Here is a 22540-nt window from a genome sequence, read left to right as displayed (position 1 = left end):
GCTGTCGAATCTGCTGTACTCGTGCCCTGAGAGGGACGTAGGCGGTACCGTGACTTCCCCAGGCCGGCAGGATTCCTGTCTCTGGCCCCCATCCGCACCGGGGCTCCCTTTTACCTCTTCCCACTCCCCGTGAACCGTGTCCTCCCTGTTGGAGCCCTGGGCAGGGGAACGGCGTTGGTAAGCGAAGGCACAGTTCGCCAGTCTAAACGAAGGAGCCCATCCCCTGGACGGGGGCCGATCGCCACCGTGAGCCGGGATCCAGGCGGAAGGCTGCTTCCGCAGGGACGGTCCCGTCGCAGCCTGGAAGCCCCTTTCCAGGGCAGCCCCCAGCGCGCGGCACAGGCTCCTGTCCCCTACAAGATGAGGGCTGTTCCCAAATCACGCATCACGCATATCAGGGGTGCGTGACGCCCGGTTATTTTAAACAAACGTGTGACTAATAATGTCGCTGTCAATAACCTTCATATTCGCTACCCTTGCCAGCTGAAGCACCAAATAAACTTGACTTTGAAATCTGTGGGCATCCGTAGATTTTTTTTATTTTTTATTTTAACCCCTTGGATTTCAGTGGAACCAGCTTTTGTGAAGTGAGTTTTATGTCTGCTCACTCCCCTTAGCACATTTTCTGTGTCACAGATTTGTGGTCTGAAATTGGTTGAGGGAAGTGAATGAGAATCCCAGCCAAGGGAATTTCCCAGAAAACTTAGGCTGGATCCAAATACAAAGAGGGGAACGATGACATTATCAAAAGGGACACACGCGTCCAAAAGCAGCCCGGCACGGACGCCACGGTGGGCAGAGCGGAGCCCCGAGTCAAGGGCTCTGGAGAGCGACCTCGGGAGGTGTGGACTCGCAGGCCTTTGTGTCAGGTTTCCACCCAGGGAGGACAGGGGCCCGGGCCCTGGTCTAACTAACCCCCCCCAGGTGCCCGCAGGTGATCACAAAGGCAGAGACTAACCCCGGCAGCTCCCCCGTGGCCTTCCGGCAGAACAGCTGATCGGGGTCATCTACAGGAACGTGGCACGAGAAAGCAGCATTGACTCAAACTTTACCACCGCCCCCACAGCATGCTTCCACGGGCGAGGCCAGCGCAGGCGACTGCTTCTAGAAGCTTCCCTGAAGACCAAGTCGCCTGATATTTGAATCTATTCTTAAATCGCCTCTCCTTTCTCAGCACAGATAACTGACGTGTAAAACTATAATCGAGGCGTCCAAATTCTCCTCCGTTAGACGAGTTCAGAACGAGAGTACAGAAATTAGACACAGAACAGAGAGGCACAGAACTCCTCACGCAGGTGCTTTTCCTTGAGGCCACTTTTCCGTGAGACGTGGTCATGCCGTTTCTGGCCAGGCCCACTGCAAATCACTCTTTTAAGTTCCAGCACAGTAAACATGCAGTGTTATATCTCAGGCACACAATGGAGTGATTCTGCAGTTACACGTACCCTCGGTGCTCATCGCGACCCACGTCCTCTTTACCCGCTTCCTGCTTCCCCCCCTCCCCCACCACCTCCCCTCCGGTGACTCAGCTGTGTTCTCTGTAGTTCAGAGTCCGTTTCGGGCTCGTCTCTCTTTTTCCTTTGTTCATTTGTTTTCTTTCTTGCATTCCACCTATGAGTCAAATCCTATGGCGTTTGTCCCTCTCTGCCTGGCTTATTTCGCTCAGTATGATACACTCTGGCTGCACCCATGTCGCTGCAAATGGCAAGGTTTCGTTCTTTTTGATGGCTGAGTAATATTCCACTGTATACATGCCGCATTAGCTTCATCCATTCACTTATCAACGGACTGGGCTGCTTCCATAATCCGGCTGTTGTAGATAATGTCGCTAGAAACATTAAGGTGCACGGATGCCTTCAAACCGGTGTCCTTGTACTCTCTGGGTAAATACCTAATAGTGCGACTGCTGGATCTTAGGGTAGTTCCGGAACCCTTGAGGAACCTCCATACTGTTTTCCAGGGTGGCTCTACCAGTTTGCATTCCCGCCAGCAGGGCACGAGGGTTCCCCTTTCTCGACACCCCAATATCTACTGTTTCCTGAGTTGTTAACGTTAGCCATTCTGACAGGTGTGAGGTGGTACCTCAGTGTGGCTTTGAGTTGCATTTCCCCGATCATGAGCGACGGCGAGCATCTTTTCATGTGTCGGTTGGCCATCCGGATGTCTTCGTTGGAGAAGTGTCCGTTCGTGCCTTCTGCCCATTTTTTAATTGGATTATTTGTTCTTAGGGTATTGAGTTGCATAAGTTCTTTACAGATTTTGGATGCTGACCCTTTATCGGATATGTCGTTTGCCAATATCTTCTCCCATTCCGTAGGCTGCCTTTTAGTTTTGCTGATTGTTTCCCTTGCCATGCAGAAGACTTTTATTTTGATAAAGTGCCAATAGTTTATTTTTGCTTTCGTTTCCCTTGCCTCCAGAGACATATCTAGAAAAATGAAAATCATCTGAATCCCCGCACAGCTGTCCAGACACCGTCTTTCCTAGTAAAAAGCGTATGAGGGGCACCTGGGTGGCTCAGTCGGTTGGGCGTCCAACTTCAGCTCAGGTCATGATCTCACAGTTTGTGGGTTCGAGCCCCGTGTCGGGCTCTGTGCTGACAGCTCGGAGCCCGGAGCCCGCTTTGCATTCTGTGTCTCCCTCTCTCTCTGCCCCTCCCCTGCTTGTGCCCTCTTTCTGAATGCAACTCTGTTGGGGCTCAAAGCATCAGCATACTATGCGGAGTCACACCCTTCGTTAACATAGGAAGTATTTCAGTGTTTTGCTCGGAGCGTGCTAGTTAAATCTAAATCTGCTTCCTAAATCAGGATAATCGAAAATTTCACGTGTAAAATCAACACAAAAGAAATCGCCATCGACCCCACAGGTGCTGTGTGACGTCCCACTGGCTGGAAGGGGGGACAAGACAGGGCCGATGGAAGCAGGATTAACTTTGGTGAGAATAAAACACTCAGAAAGTGTTCTGTGAAACGCCGATATGCGTGTGTCGAGATGGCACCAACCAGCCTAAGAAAAGAGCACGAGGGGCACCTGGGTGGCGCAGTCGGTTAAGCGTCCGACTTCAGCCAGGTCACGATCTTGCAGTCCGTGAGTTCGAGCCCCGCGTCAGGCTCTGGGCTGATGGCTCAGAGCCTGGAGCCTGTTTCCGATTCTGTGTCTCCCTCTCTCTCTGCCCCTCCCCCGTTCATGCTCTGTCTCTCTCTGTCCCAAAAATAAATAAACGTTGAAAAAAAAATTTAAAAAAAAAAAATAAAAAAAATAAAAAAAAAAAAAAGAAAAGAGCACGAAACAAGGTAAGAGGTGCCTCTGCCCTTGAGTCCCCGAAATTTCCCTCCTTCCTGACACAAACCTGGAATCCCTGAGTTTTTACGCATAAAAACGTAGCAAAGATGAGAACAAACTACTCGGCCTTACGCTTAGCGGTTGATCGGCCGGCCTCTGAGCGAACGATCAGACACGGCTCACCTCTGCAGTTGCCCCGGTAAGCGATCTCCAGCTGAGGGTCCTTGCACTTGGCACGCTGGAACTCGCAGCGGGACAGGAAGGTCCGGCCGTCAGACGCGCACAGTGGCTTCTGTGAGGAACCCGCACACACCAGCTGGCAGTCCTTGTCCTTGTCTTGATCCACTCGCAAAAACTTGGGGGAGAAAAGAAAAAGAAGCCAGACAAATGTAAAGAGGCGTTTCTGCAGAGCAGCGGGAGACGGACGTTGGCCTGAGGCCACCGCCGATCGCAACCGACGGCGGTCAGAGACATCGCGGGGGCCCGAGGACTCTGAGCCTCGGGCCAGCAGGGAGGTCGACGGCCCGCGGTCTCCAAGCCAGCGTCTGCGGCTGGATCCCGGAGCTCCGGACTCAATGGTGCATAACACGGTCCATCCCGCAGTGGGATGTGTGGGAAACCCGCTTCACCTCCATCGTCCACGCGACCAGGATCTTAATCTTAAATTCACGTGCGCCACGTCTCATGGTCACCCTGGAAGTTAGGACCGTAAGGAAGGCACCGGAGGAGCCAGGAGGTGGTGACGCCTCACCACCTCCCGGTCCCAGCGACCCCCTCCCGCGTCCTTGCTCAGATTATGGTTTTCTGAATAAATGCCCGGGCCCTGGAGGGGGGCTGCTCGCTCCCGGGACACGGGGCACGCCCAGCAGTCAGGGGTCTGCCCGCCCGGGGCCACAGGGGCTGCAAGCCTGGGACCACGCGAAGGAGCCAGTGCGGAGGGCCCGGCGGCCCCCCGGCGCCCGCGCTTGCAGGGGTTCCCCATCCCGCGTCGGCTCCTGCTCACATCCCGACGCGGCATCACGGAGCCCACGGTGCCCTCCAGTGGTCCGGCTGCCCCCACGCCGGCCCTGCGCGGACGGTCCCACTGCAGGCGGCCCACCTCACGCCTGTCCGGCGTGGGACGGCTTTGTACCACGGCATAAACGGCACCTCCGGGCGCCCGTGGCCACTGGCGCATCCCCCGCCCCACGTGGGGTTTTCTCTGGTTTGTGAGCACGAGCCCCGCGCTGAAGGTCGTCACCGCCTCCCGTGGGCACCGCGTCCGCATGAGCAGGGGCACGTGGTGTGGTCTGTCCCGGAAACACCTGCGGAGCCAGAGAGCGCCGTGCTCAGGGCCTGTCCCCTTCAGAGTCGGCAATGGGGGACACGCGGGAATGGGTCCAGAAGCCCAGGGAGCCTCACCAGGAAGAGAAAAGCAGGCGGAAAGGTGTCGCCGCTTTCCCGGGGGCGTGCAAATCGTGCTCCTGCGCTCAAACCCGGGCGAAGCGAGCGCGGAAGAACGTCTGACTGAATTCTGGCCACAGAGTTTCCGGGCCCGGTCGTTCCGCTTTGCCCAAAATGTGTTTTAACTTTGCGGCCCCGGACGTGCGCCGCCCCCGGGGGCCACCCAGCTCCTGGGAGGTGCCGACGCGTCGGCCTGCTGTCCCGGAGGGAGAACGGCCCCCCGGAAATGCCACCCCCAGCTTCTCGGGGCTCCGTCCCTGCCTCGTCCTTCCGCAAAGACAGACCTCCTCTCACACCACACAGCTGGGCCCTGACGGTGTCATGTGGGAGAGACAGACAGACAGACAGAGACACAGACACAGAGAGACAGAGAGACAGAGACAACACAGAGAGACAGAGACAGAGAGACAGAGTCAAGACAGAGACACAGAGAGACAGAGACAAGACAGAAACACAGAGATAGACACAGAGACAGAGACACAGAGAGACAGAGACAAGACAGAGAGACATAGACACAGAGACAGAGACACAGAGAGACAGAGACAAGACAGAGAGACATAGACACAGAGACAGAGACACAGAGAGACAGAGACAACACAGAGAGACAGAGACACAGAGACAAGACAGAGACAGAGACAAGACAGAAACAAGACAGAGAGTCAGAGACAGACACAGAGACAAAGAGAGACACAGAGATAGAGATAAGACAGAGAGACAGAGACAAGACAGAGACACAGAGAGACAGAGACAAGACAGAGAGACATAGACACAGAGACAAGACAGAGAGACAGAGATAGACACAGAGACAGAGAAAGAGACAGAGAGACAGAGACAACACAGAGACAGAGACAGAGAGACAGAGTCAAGACAGAGACACAGAGAGACAGAGACAAGACAGAGAGACATAGACACAGAGACAGAGACACAGAGAGACAGAGACAACACAGAGAGACAGAGACAGAGACAGAGACAAGACAGAGACACAGAGATAGACACAGAGACAGAGACACAGAGAGACAGAGACAAGACAGAGAGACAGAGATAGACACAGAGACAGAGACACAGAGACAAGACAGAGAGACATAGACACAGAGACAGAGACACAGAGAGACAGAGACAAGACAGAGAGACATAGACACAGAGACAGAGACACAGAGAGACAGAGACAAGACAGAGAGACAGAGATAGACACAGAGACAGAGAAAGAGACAGAGAGACAGAGACAACACAGAGAGACAGAGACAGAGAGACAGAGTCAAGACAGAGACACAGAGAGACAGAGACAAGACAGAGAGACAGAGATAGACACAGAGACAGAGAAAGAGACAGAGAGACAGAGACAACACAGAGAGACAGAGACAGAGAGACAGAGTCAAGACAGAGACAGAGACAGAGACAAGACAGAAACACAGAGATAGACACAGAGACAGAGACACAGAGAGACAGAGACAAGACAGAGAGACAGAGATAGACACAGAGACAGAGACACAGAGAGACAGAGACAACACAGAGAGACAGAGACACAGAGACAGAGACACAGAGAGACAGAGACAAGACAGAGAGACATAGACACAGAGACAGAGACACAGAGAGACAGAGACAACACAGAGAGACAGAGACACAGAGACAGAGACACAGAGAGACAGAGACAACACAGAGAGACAGAGACACAGAGACAGAGACACAGAGAGACAGAGACAAGACAGAGAGACATAGACACAGAGACAGAGACACAGAGAGACAGAGACAACACAGAGAGACAGAGACAGAGAGACAGAGTCAAGACAGAGACACAGAGAGACAGAGACAAGACAGAGACACAGAGATAGACACAGAGACAGAGACACAGAGAGACAGAGACAAGACAGAGAGACATAGACACAGAGACAGAGACACAGAGAGACAGAGACAACACAGAGAGACAGAGATAGACACAGAGACAGAGACACAGAGAGACAGAGACAACACAGAGAGACAGAGACACAGAGACAAGACAGAGACAGAGTCAGAGACAGACACAGAGACAAGACAGAGACAGAAACAAGACAGAAACAAGACAGAGAGTCAGAGACAGACACAGAGACAAAGAGAGACACAGAGATAGAGATAAGACAAAGGTACAGAGGCAGAGACACAGAGATAAGACAGAGACAGAGACAAGACAGAGAGTCAGAAAGAGACACAGAGACAAGACAGAGAGACAAGACAGACAGAGACAGAGAGAGACACAGACAGATAAGACACAGAAAGAGTCAGAGAGAGACACAGAGACAAGACAGAGAGAGTCAGAGAGAGACACAGAGAGACAAGACAGAGATACAAAGAAACAGAGACAGAGAAAAGACAGAGAGACAGAGATAGACACAGAGACAGAGACACAGAGAGACAGAGACAAGACAGAGAGACATAGACACAGAGACAGAGACACAGAGAGACAGAGACAACACAGAGAGACAGAGATAGACACAGAGACAGAGACACAGAGAGACAGAGACAAGACAGAGAGACATAGACACAGAGACAGAGACACAGAGAGACAGAGACAAGACAGAGAGACATAGACACAGAGACAGAGACACAGAGAGACAGAGACAAGACAGAGAGACAGAGATAGACACAGAGACAGAGACACAGAGAGACAGAGACAACACAGAGAGACAGAGACACAGAGACAAGACAGAGACAGAGTCAGAGACAGACACAAAGACAAGACAGAGACAGAAACAAGACAGAAACAAGACAGAGAGTCAGAGACAGACACAGAGACAAAGAGAGACACAGAGATAGAGATAAGACAAAGATACAGAGGCAGAGGGGCGCCTGGGTGGCGCAGTCGGTTAAGCGTCCGACTTCAGCCAGGTCACGATCTCGCGGTCCGTGAGTTCAAGCCCCGCGTCGGGCTCTGGGCTGATGGCTCAGAGCCTGGAGCCTATTTCCGATTCTGTGTCTCCCTCTCTCTCTGCCCCTCCCCCGTTCATGCTCTGTCTCTCTCTGTCCCAAAAATAAATAAAAACGTGGAAAAAAAAATTTTAAAAGATACAGAGGCAGAGACACAAAGATAAGACAGAGAGACAAGACAGAGAGTCAGAAAGAGACACAGAGACAAGACAGAGAGACAAGACAGACAGACAGAGACAGAGAGAGACACAGACAGATAAGACACAGAAAGAGTCAGAGAGAGACACAGAGACAAGATAGAGAGAGTCAGAGAGAGACACAGAGAGACAAGACAGAGATACAAAGAAACAGAGACAGAGAAAAGACAGAGAGACAGAGACAAGACAGAGAGAGAATCAGAGAGAGACATAGACAAAGACAAGACAGAGACAGAGACAAGACAGAGAGAGAATCAGAGAGAGACATAGACAAAGACAAGACAGAGACAGAGACAAGACAGAGAGACAAGACAGAGAGAGACACACAGAGAGACAGAGAGAGAGAGAGAGGCAGACACAAGACAGAAAGAGAGACAGAGACGATATAGGAAACAAGGAGCACAGGTGAGCCTGTGAGATCTCAGGACCAGCCCCGCCCCCAGGCACAATAAAAAAAAAAAAAGCCTAGTATTCGGGCATTTGGCATTTGACCATAATTCTTGATAATTTAATGGTGCAGAACTAACAATGGAGCCATTCTTTGTCAGAAATGAGAGAACACACACTTCACGCACGTGTCTCCCCCTTCCCATTTTTAACAGCAATTATGTTCCAAGGAGACAGTGCATTTACCAGGGCTGTGTTCTTCAACGAGGCCACTTAAGGGGAAATAGAACAGTCCTAGTTTAAAGAATTCACTGTTCACTTTTTTAAGTTCATCTATTTATTTAGAGAAAGAGAGAGAGAGCGGGGCGGAGCAGGGAGAGAGGGAGAGAGAATCCCCACCAAGCAGGCTCCGCGATGTCAGTGCAGAGCCCAACAGGAGGCTAGGTCTGAGGACCAGGAACCACGAGATCACGCCCTGAGCCAACATCGAGAGTCGGGTGCTCAACCCACTGAGCCACCCAGGCACCCCAAGAACTCACTCTACTAAAAGAACTTGGTTGAGGGTCTTCAAACTAGTTCAGATAAAAGGTAATCTGCCAAGTTTAGAAAGGAATCAATAGGACCTTGAGCGACACTATTTTAAGGAAAACCTCAGAGTTGCAGGGGTCCCCATGTCATTTATCTTTACAAAGCAGTGCCGTGTGCCTGACGGCAAGGACAGCGGCAGGGGGTGCCCACGCTGTGTCTGTCCAGACACCGAGGGAGAGATCCTGCATGGACGCCAGACAGGTCAGATGCAAATGGGTCAAAACACGGTCTATGTTTTGATTAAAGCAAGGGTATAAGCCGGAGGGAAATTTAGAACAAGATCCAACCATTAAAGGAATGGGTTAAAGCATCCCTTAAGTCTGCATATGGATGGATCCTCCCACAGTGAGATTGATTCAAGACTTCTTTCTACTGTTTATGCTACGGCATAACATCAAGAAATACGTAGGTCTCCAGCTGTAAGATTCGCAAAAGCATCAACTTTCTAACCCGGAGGCCACTAGGCAGTGAGTTTAGCTCCTAAGTGTGTTTGCTTCCTCTGCAGACGAGGTTGACCCTGGGGATCGGGCGGGACAGGAGCACGGTCAGGGGGTGGGGATGCCTGCACACCGCTGGCTGGCGCGTCAGAGGAAGTAATTCTGAGAGCAACTGAAGGACAGGTGTGAGAGGTCACGAACGCAAGCCCGTTCTAAGGAGCAACGTCTCCGTTTTCAGCCCTGAGCCTTCCCTGCTGTTAGCAAATGAGAGAATGGAAACCCACGATGCCGACGTGGAGATCTCGCAAAGTCTACGACTTGCGCTCAAGGGGGAAGGGAAGCACAGCCCACTGTAGGCGTTTCTCCCGGAGACACTGCCGTTGCGTTCACTCACCTGTTCATTCATTCATTCATTCGTTCCCTCGAAGTAATATAAGCCAATTCAGATGCAGCTTTAAGTGAACTTACCTAATAATTATTCAGTCACTGCTGCCTAGCTCCTCTCATCTCCAGGAAGATGGGGCTCAATGGAGGGCCTGCCCCTGTAGAATTTACAATTTAGAGGGCAGCAAACCTGGGACCACAGTCACCGTGTCATCTGGGACCACACATGATCACTAGGTCCTCTGGGACCACCCGTAATCACCACACCATCCAGGGCCACCCGCGATCACCAGGTCAAAAGAAAGTAGCAGGTTTCTGAAGGAAGAGTCAGGAAGAAAATGAAGGGTCAGTCCTTCTCTCAGGGTCAATGCAGAGGGGTGCTGTGACAGGAGGACCCAAGATGGGGTGACAGATGTGGGATGGGGTGATACAGAGGCTGAGGCCACGTGTGTGAGCAGCAAACCCCAGGAAAACTCTCCACCCTGTGTGGGACCACCACAGACCTCTCAGGACTTGAAAGCAGCCAGGGGAAACGCAGTCCCCACAGCCTCGCTGAGATGCTGGGGCACGCAGGTTCTAGATGCTTCTTGTGGTTGGGAGTGACGTGGAAACACACTGTGATGGAATCAGGAGGCCTAGAAACCGTTATCTTTCTTGTTTTTTACCACGCTGCCTTCACTGTTTGAGTGAACATAGATTTGGGGGGGGGGGGGCGGGGAGAGACAGAATACGAGAGGGGTAGGGGCAGAGGGGGAAGGGAGGAAGGGAGGGAGGGAGGGAGGGAGGGAAGGAGGGAGAGAGATCGAGACAGAGAATCCCAAGCAGGCTCCAGGCTCACTGCAGAACCCAACCCAAGGCTTGATCGCACGACCCTGGGATCATGACCTGAGCCAAAATCAACAGTCAGACACTCAACGGACTGAGCCGCCCAGGCGCCCTGACAGAAGACTTTCTCTGTGTTTTTAGAGACTCTGTGCTGACTTTGGTCCCCAGACCTGTTGTTTCCTGGAGCTCTTCCAGCCCCTTCATGGACCCCACCTGCCGTACGGTGAGACTTAGGCTCCAGCCCCCGACTCAGGGCGGCCACGTGTTGTGCTGAACTGTTTGCTCTGCAAATCTCTTCCCTTTCCCCAAACACCTCCGTTTTCTTTGTTTTCCTTGCCTGCTTCCACATCAATAGCAACTGCAATATTCATGTATTTTTGCTTCTTTTTAGCACTTCTCGGAGGTAAGTCAAGAAGTCTCTTGGGTTATTCGTTGTTCCAGATTTATGTTTGTGTGAGATTCCATGAGAACATGGTTATTATAAAATTCTTCTTAAAAAAATACCGTGCAGACGGTGTAACCTTAATGCGAGACTTTGGGAGCAACAAAAAAATCACCTTAGTCGACATCTGTCATTATTTCCAAGTACCAGATTTGACTTGTCTGCCCACGGCAGATTTGGATTCTACAAATACCCCATAAAGATTCCATGCAGCCGAACTCCCAGTCTTAGACATCACACCCTCTCACCAAACGGTCTCACCATATCTGGATCACTTCAAAGTGTTTACAGAAGGTCCACTGGACCTTGGGCTCAATCTTCATTAGTTTAAGCTACAACCAAGTCCCAGTTCTTTGTCCAGAATCCCAGGAAGCATCGAGGACCGTGCCAAATGAATACGCAACGATTTACGTGTTTTTCTTGGGCTCCCGCCTTGTGAAACAGGCCAAGGCTGGGACATAGGAAACCCTCACAGTGGACATCCGATCAACGGCTCAGAGCCCCTGGGACGGGGTAAAGACGATGTACGTTCGTCTGTGCGGCCTTGGCAACCCAGCCACACAGTTGGTCTACAGTTGGTGCTCAATAAATGCTTGTATTGATATACCTCTGGGAAACCCATTACGGAATTACTAGGACACACTGCAGAGGAAGGAGAAGGTATTCGAGCAAACTGACGTAAGGGCGCAGGGATGATGGAGAGCCAAGGCCACAGAGAGACACTCGAACTTCAGGAGGGGAGACTCACACTGGGCACTGTCTGCTGTGACTGCATCAGAACGAGCAAGCCTGGGTTCCACCCTGACACCTTCACGGTCTCTCTGCCACCCTCTGAGGCACACTCCTTATCTCGTGGGCACTTCCTACGTCTCCGGACTGAGGCACAGAGAAGCCCAGACATCAGATCTGCCCTGTAGTGGCACCAAAACAAGTATTCTACCTGGAGATCAATTCCCACTGAGAGGTTAAAATAGTTTAAGTGAGAAGTGTGTAAACATAAAAGGGCAGCACTATCAACAACAGTCAAACTACAGAGAGAGCCCAAGTGTCCATCGATGGATGAATGGATAAAGAAGATGTGGTGTGTGTATATATATGTATACACACACACACACACACACACACACACACACTCACACACACGATGGAATACTACCCAGCGATGAAAAAGAATGAAATCTAGCCATTTGCAACTACGTGGATGGAACTAGAGGGTATTGTGCTAAGTGAAATAAGCCAGCCAGAGAAAGACAAGTATCCTATGATTCCACTCCTATGTGGAATTCAGAAAACACAACAGATGAACATAGGGGGAGGGAAGGAAAAATAAACTAAGATAAAAACAGAGAGGGAGGCAAACCACAAGAGACTCTTAACTATGGAGAACAAACTGAGGGTTGACGGAGGGGAGGTGGGTGAGGGGCAGGGGAAAGTGGGTGGTGGGAGGGGGGCACTTGTTGGGATGAGCACTGGGTGTTGTATGTGAGTGATGAATCACTGAATTTCACCCCTGAAGCCAACACCACGGTACATGTTAACTAACATGAAATAAAATAAGTAAAAAATAAAATACAATAAAATAAAAACAAATACATACATACATAAAATATGTGTTCCAGGAGCTCAAAAAAAGAAAAACATATCAACCTGGGAATCAGACGGGGCCCATGTCAGAGCTGGTGTCCTGACCTTGGCCGTCTGCACGCCGGGGTCCCCGCAGTTCGGCGGCACCGCGGTCAGCTGGGCAGCTGGCCGACCGAGCGGATGCCTGGCCTCCGTCCCAGCAGCGAGCCCCTGCTTTGCAGGCCCGGGGCGGCGCTGGGAATCGCCCGTGTGCGGGGCCCCGACCCTGCTTCTCGGCGGTGCTCCCCGGCCAGGCGGTGGGAAGCCGGTGGGCGGGTGTTCACGGTGCTGCCGCGCAACCCTGACGGCCCAGCCTCGGTGTTTGGAGACGGGCTCCAGACGATCCGGAGCCCCCAGGAGCCCCAGCGTTTTGGGAGGCAGCTAACCGGGGCCACGGGCCGCGGCTGTGGTGCTTTGGGCCCCCGCTTCCCTAGGGCTATCGAATCCACTCCGTTGATAAAACGACATTTTCCGAGGCGTTTGGCCAGTTCCTTTCTCCAGGCTCCTGCTCATTTCAAAGCATTTAGAGCAAATTACACTAAAGTGCATGTTAGAGGACACCAAGTAGCCTGCAAGGCAGGGGGAGTGCATCCCAAAGCTGAGACACCAGATCGCTCGTTCCCCAGCCAGACCTCCGCGGGGACCACGCGCTCCGCAGCGAACCCGCTCCCGCTGCAGACGCGGCCAGAGGGGGACGGGGGACAGGAAGAGCGGGACACAACCTGCCCACGCGGCCCCAGGAAGCCCACCCGGGCAGGCGTGCGGGACGGGACGAGCCAGGAAGCCTCGCACACGCTTCCCGCGTTTGCGTTCAAGCACAGAGGGTGAGTACCCCGCCTTAGGGGCAGGGACCCCCGATCTCCGGATGAAGACCAAGCAGGGTCCGGTTCCCGAACGCCAGCGTCCCGAGACCCACGCGGTGTCCGAAACACCGCCTACGCTCCCTGCTGCAGCGAGCCCTCCATTTGCCCCGCGCTCACCGTCTCACCCGTTCTGGGACGAGACGTGCGCCCCACACGGACTCGGCCAGCAGGGACGCTCAGCTGCTAACAAGGTCACGGGTCTGGTTCCCGCGGGGCTCTCCGGACAGCCCGCGCACAAAGCAGGTTCTAACAAGGACGTGCCACGTGAGTGAGCCGGACATCGAGCGCTCCCGTGGCGTCGCAAGCTCCCGTGACGGCCCCCTCGGGTCCCGGGCGGCAAGAATCCTGCTCCACCCGCCACGGAGGCAGGCGTGTGCTCCCGGGGCACAAGCGGGGAGCACTTCGTGGAGGAAAAGAGCGGACAAGGACACCTTCATCTCTCCCGTGCTCGTCTCCACCAACACGACTCCCACACCCCCAGGTGAAAGAAACAGGTGCAAAAAAGCCAGAGCCCTTCCCTGTGACACAAAGAGCCAAATGCCCTTTGCTCGCATGCCCAAGGGGCAAGTGCAAAGGCGTCCCCTTCAGAAGGAACACTGCCAGGGCCTGGAGGTCAGGGGGAAAGCCCTCGGGAGCACCGATGAAGAGACCAAGGCTCTCAGAGGACACCACGCTCAGATCTTCACGTGACCGATGAAGAGACACAGGGTCCCAGGGGAGGTCACACCATGAGCACACACAGTAGGGTCCTTGACCCGCAGGCTCTGGGGCTGGGTCGTCTCTCTCCAGGTGTTGGCCCCGGGGCTACGATATCCACCCCACACACGGACCAGTTTTCTGGAAGAAACCTCAGAAGGCAGCATGGAGGAGGGGCTGGAGGGTCGGTGACAGAGTGGCCCTTCCGTCCGCCTCCCTCCTGGGCTTTCATCCTCTGGCTTGACGGGCGCTTGCTCATGTCGGGCATCATCAGAAGAGGGAGACGGCTTTTCCCCTCTCACCTTGGTTTACACATTAGAACAGATTCCTCACATTTTTTAACAGTCTTGGTTTATGTTACGAGATAGCCAAGGCCTGGGATCCTTCCACGGGAATTCTCTTCGCAGTCGTTTGAAATGCAGCATCTGAAACCTGCAAAGCAGTTATGCCACCATCGAAAACTATCATCATCGCTGAAATGCACCAGTACAATCTCTGAGATAGGTGGGAACGGTTCTGGAAGCCCCACACTCGCCAGCTGCGGCTGCTTCTGGAGTCCGTCACCCGACACCTCGGCCCGGGGCGTCGGCATCCCGCTCCCGGAGGGGCGAACGCGGGAGAATCGGCCCCCTGTCCCCGTCTGCGGGCTTCCTACATCCCACAGGCAAACCGTGTTTCAGCAGATCTGGAAAGCTGGAGGCACAAACCTGCAATTCGCCCAGAACCTTTGGATCACGCAGCCCGCGGCCCTCTGGAGCGGCACAGCCCAGTACAGAGACCGTGAGCCACGGGCAGCCATTTATATGGAGATGAACCAAAATTAGACGGGATGCGAAACCCAGGGGCTCCCTTGCACAGCTGCTTTGAGTCCCCCAGAGCACCTGTGTGTGGAGCTGAAGGCAGGGGACAGAGCGTTTCCATCGCTGAGGACAGCTTCCCCACAGTGCCATCCAGAAGCGAGGGGTAAAGCAGAATTCGTCCCTCCCCTTGGTCCCTAAAGCCCAATTTTTAGAACAGTCGCAAAAACACAAATAAAAATCAGTTCGTGGCTCTACTGGTAATGACGCAAATCCAGAATGCCGAGAAAAGAATCTTCTTTTGGAAAAAATTATGTTGAAATTAACACCTTTAATTACAGAGCAGAGAGAAATGCCTTAATTACAAGGGAAGGGGAAGGGAGGGGGAGGGGAGGGGGAGGAGTAGGGAAGAGGAAAGGGAAGGGGGAGGGACTGCAGGGGACCACAGTCCTTTCTGCAGGACGCGAGGGCATTTCAGGGCTGAGGCTCGAGCTCAGGAGCAGCGAGCGAGGTGAGGGGCGGCTGGGGGCCTGCCGGGATGAGAGGAAACTCTGCCCCGGGGGGCTGGGGGCCTCACATGGCCTGGGTGAGCGTGGGGACACTCAGGACACACACCCAGAAGTCCCCGTGGTCACTGCCGACCAGTCACCTTCCCCACGAGGCACTCTAAGCAATATGCACATGGTCCACTTTTTACAGAGAAATTAAATGTCCCGAAGAGACACAAAGAAAACCTCGGGTTTCTCCAAGGAGGAAAATGTCAGAACTCTGGAAGCCAGCCCCACGATGTTGACTGGAATCAGCCGCTGTGGCCCTGGGTTAACATCAGACAGTGCCAGACAGGCAAGGTCATGAATCAAACCCACCACCATGGGTCTCCCAGACCCCACAGCCTCCAGCGGGGGAGCTCCCGGATGTGGAGTCCCAAGGTGGGGGTCGGGGTGCTCCCCGGATGTGCAGAGTCCCAAGGGCGGGGGTGGGGGTGCTCCCCGGATGTGCAGAGTCCCGAGGGTGGGGGAGGGGTGGGGGTGCTCCCTGGATGTGCAGAGTCCTGAGGGTAGGGGGGTGGGAGTGCTCCCCAGGTGTGCAGAGCCCCGAGGGTGGGGGGTGGAGGTGCTCCCCAGACATGCAGAGTCCCGAGGGTGGGGGAGGGGTGGGGGTGCTCCCCAGACGTGCAGAGTCCTGAAGGTAGGGGGTGGGAGTGCTCCCCAAAAGTGCAGAGTCCTGATGGTGGGGGGTGGGGGTGCTCCCCGGACACGCAGAGTCCCAAGGGTGGGGGGGGGGTGGAGATGTTCCCCGGACGTGCAGAGTCCCGAGGGCGGGGGTGGGGGTGCTCCCAGACATGCACAGTCCCGAGAGCGGGGGAGGGGTGGGGGTGTCCCCGGTGTACAGAGCCCCTAATTCCGTGGCTCACTTAGAGACCGAAATTCCTGCCGGGAGGCAAGTCCACATCCACACGGCTCTACACATCCTTGGACACACCTGGCTGATTAGGGGCCAGGAACCAATGCCCCGAATTGGCAAGGCCAAGGGACTTCCGGCTCCCAGACAGGCCCCGGGGGGGCGGGGCCGATCAGCGGCTGTACCCTTGGTGGCCTGGCTCGGGGACTGGACTGCTCCGGCCTGCGGCTGCACCGGCTTTGGGAGAAAGCAGGACAGAACAGCAGCATAAGGAGACAGACACCCTCAGATTACGTCTGCTCCGCGTCCTGGGGCTCCCGGCCCCAGAAAATCAGTTCCACCCTAAGTCAGAGGCACTGCTAAGTTCCAACATCCTCATCAAGTTTCTCCCGTCTTCTTGGCCGTGACGACGTGTCCAGGAAATATTTCTAGTGTGGGTTCATTTATTCAAAAAGATTTTGACAGGTTCCTTCTCCGTAGTAAAGCATTTCACTGAAAGTCCAGAGAAACGCTAGGTGTTAAATTCGGAAAAGTAGGGGAGGGAGGAAGAGAGAGTAGACTCGTGTCCCTGAAGGTCCCCTAACGAGGGTGGAACCAGGATTGCCACGGTGCCCGCCCCACGGGTCCGCCTCCTGGCCCCAGACGCTGCATTCTGCCATCACACCGAAAATACAGCCCCTGGGAACGTCTCAGGGGGAACGCCACCCTGCACAGCATCTGGTAGGACTATTTAACAGACTTGCCAAGATTTGGACCAGCATGCCTGGAGTCATGTCAGACTGAGCAGACAGTGAGGTTTATGATGGAAACAGAGACACAACTTTAACTTAGGACTGCTCCGATAGAATTAGAATGCATCCACACCCGTAACACGCCACAGTTACTGGTCCACGGTTGTTGACGCACAGAACCCACAGACGTGGCCGCTGCACGGGGTCCGGCTGCATTTTCGGAAGGGTGATTCCGTGAGGAGCTCTTGTCACACGACCCCGGTCGGCAAACCCAGTGAGGACAACAGCAGCAACAAAGGCACTTCAAGACTAGAACACGGGTCCAATGAGACGGGTGTTCTTAGCTGTCATCTCACTGGGGAAGAAAACCAGGATTTACATACTTTCATCCCCGCGTCAGCAACTTGCTTGTCTAACACTGATTTTAAGTAACCGAGGGGTAATATACCTAGAACTTCGATATCAAGATCTCAAACTCACGTAATTTTAAGTTATGATCCTATTATAGGGCCAAATCTTTTCACAGCAGTGTCCATTCTGAAGGTATCTTTATACACGGTCATTTTCTGAAGTTTTCCTTTGGTTCTGGAAACCTGTCACCCGGAGTTGTAGACCATTCATAAAACACTAACTGTCACCACTGTGCAAAGCTATGCAGTATCTGACACAAAGTAACGCGAATTGGGTTTTTAACAAATCGCTGCCAGTAAGGATCAGTGTTTCAGCGCGTGTCCCTCCCCGAGATCACTTCCGAGCATCTAAATACTCCATTCGCGTCGTCTTTGTTCCAACTTGTGACGTCTCCTTGGAACTACCTTCCCAACAACGTACGAACGGCCCAGGACAATGTCCCGGGTGCATTTTCCCCTGGATGGTCCTGCTGGACCATAGCAAGGCCCGGCGGCACACGGGGACACGAGAGACGCCCCTCGCGGTGTAGTCGGCGGCCTGGACACGCTGCTCCGCGGGGGAGCCCCTCGCCCTGCCGTCTGCACATGGTGTCTCAGTGTCGCTGAGCCGTGGCCGCTGTCCTCCCAGAACCAACAGAGAAGCCTGTTTAGCTAAACCGACCTCGCTCCATAATCATTTTCAGTTAATCTCGTGGGGCAGTGGATGGATGCCAGCGTGGCCCCTCCAGTGCTGGATGGCCACTGATTTCAACCCTGAGGACGGACCTGGCCGGCGTCCGACTAATCAGATCTGATCAGCCGGGAGCGGTGAAGGGGGTGTGAGTGCAGACACCGGCTGGGCCCGGGCGGCCCTGCCTTCCGGCCTCTGGAGAGTTCTGGATCTACACGTAAGGGGAGCTGGAAGGGACGCCAGCGTGGGAAGAGATGAGAGTCCGTGAACCCAGCGGACTCCACACCTGTGCGTGTTCTGACTGAAGGGGGACAGCGTCCGGGCCCCGAGCGTTCTCGCGGGAAGGGCAAGCTGAAACCCGCATCCCTAATGACGGGGGGCATCTCCGCTTGAGATGGAAGGGGCCTTATTTTTGCCTCCACGAGGAATGTTCCCTTCAAACACAACCTGCGGTGTTTCATGCGCGAGTAAAAGAAAACGTTATTGTGTTTAAGTAAATTCATCCGTAACTCCAGAGGCCAATTCAACACCAGAAGGAACTAAAATACAAAGAGATTAGTTAATCAAAGGAATTTCATACACTAGGACCCTCGCTTCTCGAGTGAGGACGGCGGTTCACTGAAGAAGGGCTGGGGGATATGTGCCTGGTGCTCCGGCCGTCACGGAAGGTGCTGCTGATTACTTAGCGGCATCCAGATTTGCTCCAGGAAGGACACAAGCCACCGGGCGCGGAGCGCTCTCCCGGGTTTATAATCTTCCGCGGTGAGTTCCCACCTGGCTTCAGTATTTCTAATACGGCCAACAGGACAGTTGCTCTTGGAAAATAGCAAAGTAAAACCACAATTCCGTAAACTCAAACGGCTTTTCTGCATCCGTGTCTGAGAAGACTGAAACGTCCCTGCAGCTCACGTGTGCGTGTATTGTAACGCGAGCATCCAATCAATGCCTTGCTTTAAGTTTTCATTGAACGCTTTATGAGAAGTCATGACATTTTTGATCTTCGAACACGCACGAGCTCGGCCTGACTCAGTGGGAGTCACGCAGGAGGATTTCAGGGCTCCCTGACCCCAAACGCCGGTGCCGAAAGACACGTCCTTCTTGCCCTTGACTCTCATGCCGGTCTCCGTGTGCTTGGGAAACTACCTTAGCATCCGTTAATCCATTACTTCACATACACAAGTTATGCTGTGATTTTAATAAACTAAAGTCCATTTTCCGTTCAGCGTTGTTGATCTCTGGCTTCTTCATTAATCTAGTTCATCCGGCGTCATGTGGACCCAGATCAAGAACACCGCGCAGCTCAAATACACGATAGGGAAGGCCTGATATGAGAAATAGTTGCGGTGACCTGGCCTGACCCGCTTTGGAGTCTACAAGATGATCCAGAAATATTTCCCGTCTCAGGCGTGACCCACCCAGAGTTACGCGGGGTCACCCTTCACGAGGAAAGAATGTTCCCTGCCCTGTTCGAGTGATACATGAACACACTCAGGCAGGTGCAGGAGGCTCCCCTCCATGTCCCACCCCAGCGTGAGAGGGGAATGCAAACCCCAGAGCCCCTCGGCCCTGGCTGCTGTGCGTGTGTGGCCGAGGCAAAGGGCACTGAGCAGGGGGACATGCCCTGTGAGAAGCGAGTGCCCACCCCGGGCTGCCTCCCTGACAAGCCAGCAGCTCGGCACCCGTGTGTACCCACCTGCCCTCACTACACCTGACTTGCCCCTGGGATGGGTCTATCCCGACTCCAGGCGGACATCATCATTTATAAAACTGGGGCATCAAGCGATTTCTCAGGTCTCACAAGGTTTCAAAATCCGAGACCTCTTTTGGCCGACCGCTTGTCCCCGAGTCCTGCCGTGCCCTGGCCCAGACACTGCTACGTCAGAAGTCTACTGGGGGGGGGGAGGGGTTGATGTGCTAGGAAGTACACCGTGTGCCGGCCGCCCCCCCACGGGCTGGTGTCACGACCCCCCCCTCCCGGGAAAGGCAGCTCCACGGAGGCACAGGTCCTCTTGGACTTCTACTCTGCCACGAGAAGTCACGACGTGGACTGGCCGGCAGAGAGCTGGAACCTGGGCTGTTTTTCTTGTCAGCCACAACAGAATCTGAGCAAACCAAACAGGGAGCCAGGCTTTCACGGGTGGGCCCAAGCACTGTCACCGATTCACCGGTGACTCGCCACGGGTTTGGACGTGTGGTCGTGGCTCTGGGGCAGGAGGCCACAGGGGCGACTCCAAGACTGATACTCTTTCAGACCAAGGCCGCTCCAGCCCAGACCTCCAGCCTCCGCGGCCCTGCTCGCCACCTGGGCTCCCTGTCTTTGCAAGTGACAAGTGACACGCAGGAACAGAGGAGGGGACGCGAGGGTCGCAGGCAAAGGGTGAAGCGTGGCTTTCAGAGCCGACTAGCTGCCGACTTTATTTTCCTGATGTGTCGTTAGATTTTTCAGCCACTTTGGTCACGCAAGCCATTCCCTTACTTGCGTCCCTCTGGTGAACACCGGGCTGGCCCCAGGGCCCCGCCGAGACAAGGGAACACACAGCGGGACTCGGGGAAGACGGAGATTTCACGGCCCAGCACGATCCACTGAGGAGGGGAGCACCGTCCTAAGTCTTGCCTTCATTCCGAGACGTTCCGTGGCTCGGCACTACTCAGAACATCACAGAATTCATCTCTTACGTGCGGTGCCTCTGGATTTGACCAAGAGTCAGAGGAACCTGTAGGAAAACTCCTGAATGGTATTATTGACACACAGAACCTACTAACGTTCTCCGCCTCTTGATTCCCTTTACTCTGTGGAGCAGAGACGCCTCATAAATGTAGCTTATAAATACATTTTGATATAAATGATCAACTACGCACGACGGTCTTCCAGTTCTCGCTAATATAAATCAAGCACAGGATCTTTACCTGCTGGTCAACGGTGGCATCATCCTCCGTAAACCCGAGCGGTTCAAAACCAGACGTCGTTGGGCACTGGAGCCCCAGCTCTCTCTCCGAGCTCAGACAGAGGGCGAGCCGACCCCCCACGGCTACTCTCTGTCCCGCAGACGGCTCGTGGTGCTCGAAGGACAGCCGGACTGTCGCCCCAGACGAACCCCGTTCTCGTCAGCCTGTGGCCACACCACACACACGGACACTGGACTCCAGGGTATCATCTCCATCCCGTTCTAGAAACACCTACTTTCAGGCCACTCTCCTGTCTGCCTCATGAAGCTACCTATCCACGCTGACCTTCCGTACGGGCAGAAGTCACACAGCTTTGACGACTCTACTAACCCTCTGCCTCACCCCCCCCCCCCATGCCATGGCAGAGCAGCCCAACCACAGTCACCCTGTCTTTATCCGAATTCTTTCGACGGTCACGGTACGAAGCACACAGGATGTAGAGATACTCCAGACCGTTCTCTGCTCATTCCGTGTCTTTATGCCTTTTCTCCCCACTGGACGGAAGGTCTCCAAGTCCAGGAGAGGTGGCTTAAGACTCGACGCATCCCTCCTAACGTCCAGCAACAGGCACACGGCAGGTCTAAGGCACACAGGTGACACGGCCCCACTTTGCCTCACTGGAGGCCAGGGAGAGCGTGGCTGCCGCACATCCACAGAATGAAGAATAACAAATGTCCCTCGTGCTGGGGGAGAAATGAGAGCGGTGGGGTCGGGGGAGATGTCTTTCTCGCGGAGAAGCTGGGCCAAGAGGCATGGGACAAGCCTGCGGAGCACGGGCTGCGGGAGGGGGTGAGGTGGCCGTGCTACTTCTGCTCAGAGGCCTTTTATCTCATCTCAAAACAGCACGTGTATTCGGGGAAGGCACTTTCTTTCCTCCCTTCCCTTTTCTTCTCCTTCTCCTTTTTCTTTTTTTCAATATATGAAATTTATTGTCAAATTGGTTTCCATACAACACCCAGTGCTCATCCCCAAAGATGCCCTCCTCAATACCCATCACCTACCCTCCCCTCCCTCCCACCCCCCATCAACCCTCAGTTTGTTCTCAGTTTTTAAGAGTCTCTTATGCTTTGGCTCTCTCCCACTCTAACCTCTTTTTTTTTTTTTTTTTCCTCCCCCTCCCCCATGGGTTTCTGTTAAGTTTCTCAGGATCCACATAAGAGTGAAAACATATGGTACCTGTGTTTCTCTGTATGGCTTATTTCACTTAGCATCACACTCTCCAAATGATCCCATTCACAATTGCACCAAGAAGCATAAAATACCTAGGAATAAATCTAACCAAAGATGTAAAAGACCTGTATGCTGAAAACTATAGAAAGCTTATGAAGGTAATTGAAGAAGATATAAAGAAATGGAAAGACATTCCCTGCTCATGGATTGGAAGAATAAATATTGTCAAAATGTCAATACTACCCAAAGCGATCTACACATTCAATACAATCCCAATCAAAATTGCACCAGCATTCTTCTCAAAACTAGAACAAGCCATCCTAAAATTCGTATGGAACCACAAAAGGCCC

At 53.7% G+C, this 22540-nt stretch overlaps 1 protein-coding gene across 5 annotated transcripts in view; it reads right to left on the bottom strand.

Annotated features, from left to right (window-relative positions):
- SMOC2 (SPARC related modular calcium binding 2) overlaps positions 1-22540 on the bottom strand; it is a 173660-nt gene that overhangs the window by 122840 nt on the left and 28280 nt on the right. For all 5 annotated transcript variants that reach the window (XM_045500327.1, XM_045500324.1, XM_045500326.1 and 2 more), the window contains exon 2: positions 3466-3637. In XM_045500327.1, coding sequence (XP_045356283.1) covers positions 3466-3637 — 172 coding nt within the window. The remainder of the gene's footprint in view (positions 1-3465; positions 3638-22540) is intronic.

This window comes from Leopardus geoffroyi, chromosome B2, assembly GCF_018350155.1.
Source record: "Leopardus geoffroyi isolate Oge1 chromosome B2, O.geoffroyi_Oge1_pat1.0, whole genome shotgun sequence".
NCBI lineage: Eukaryota > Metazoa > Chordata > Mammalia > Carnivora > Felidae > Leopardus > Leopardus geoffroyi.
This window is presented reverse-complemented; position numbering and strand designations above follow the sequence as displayed.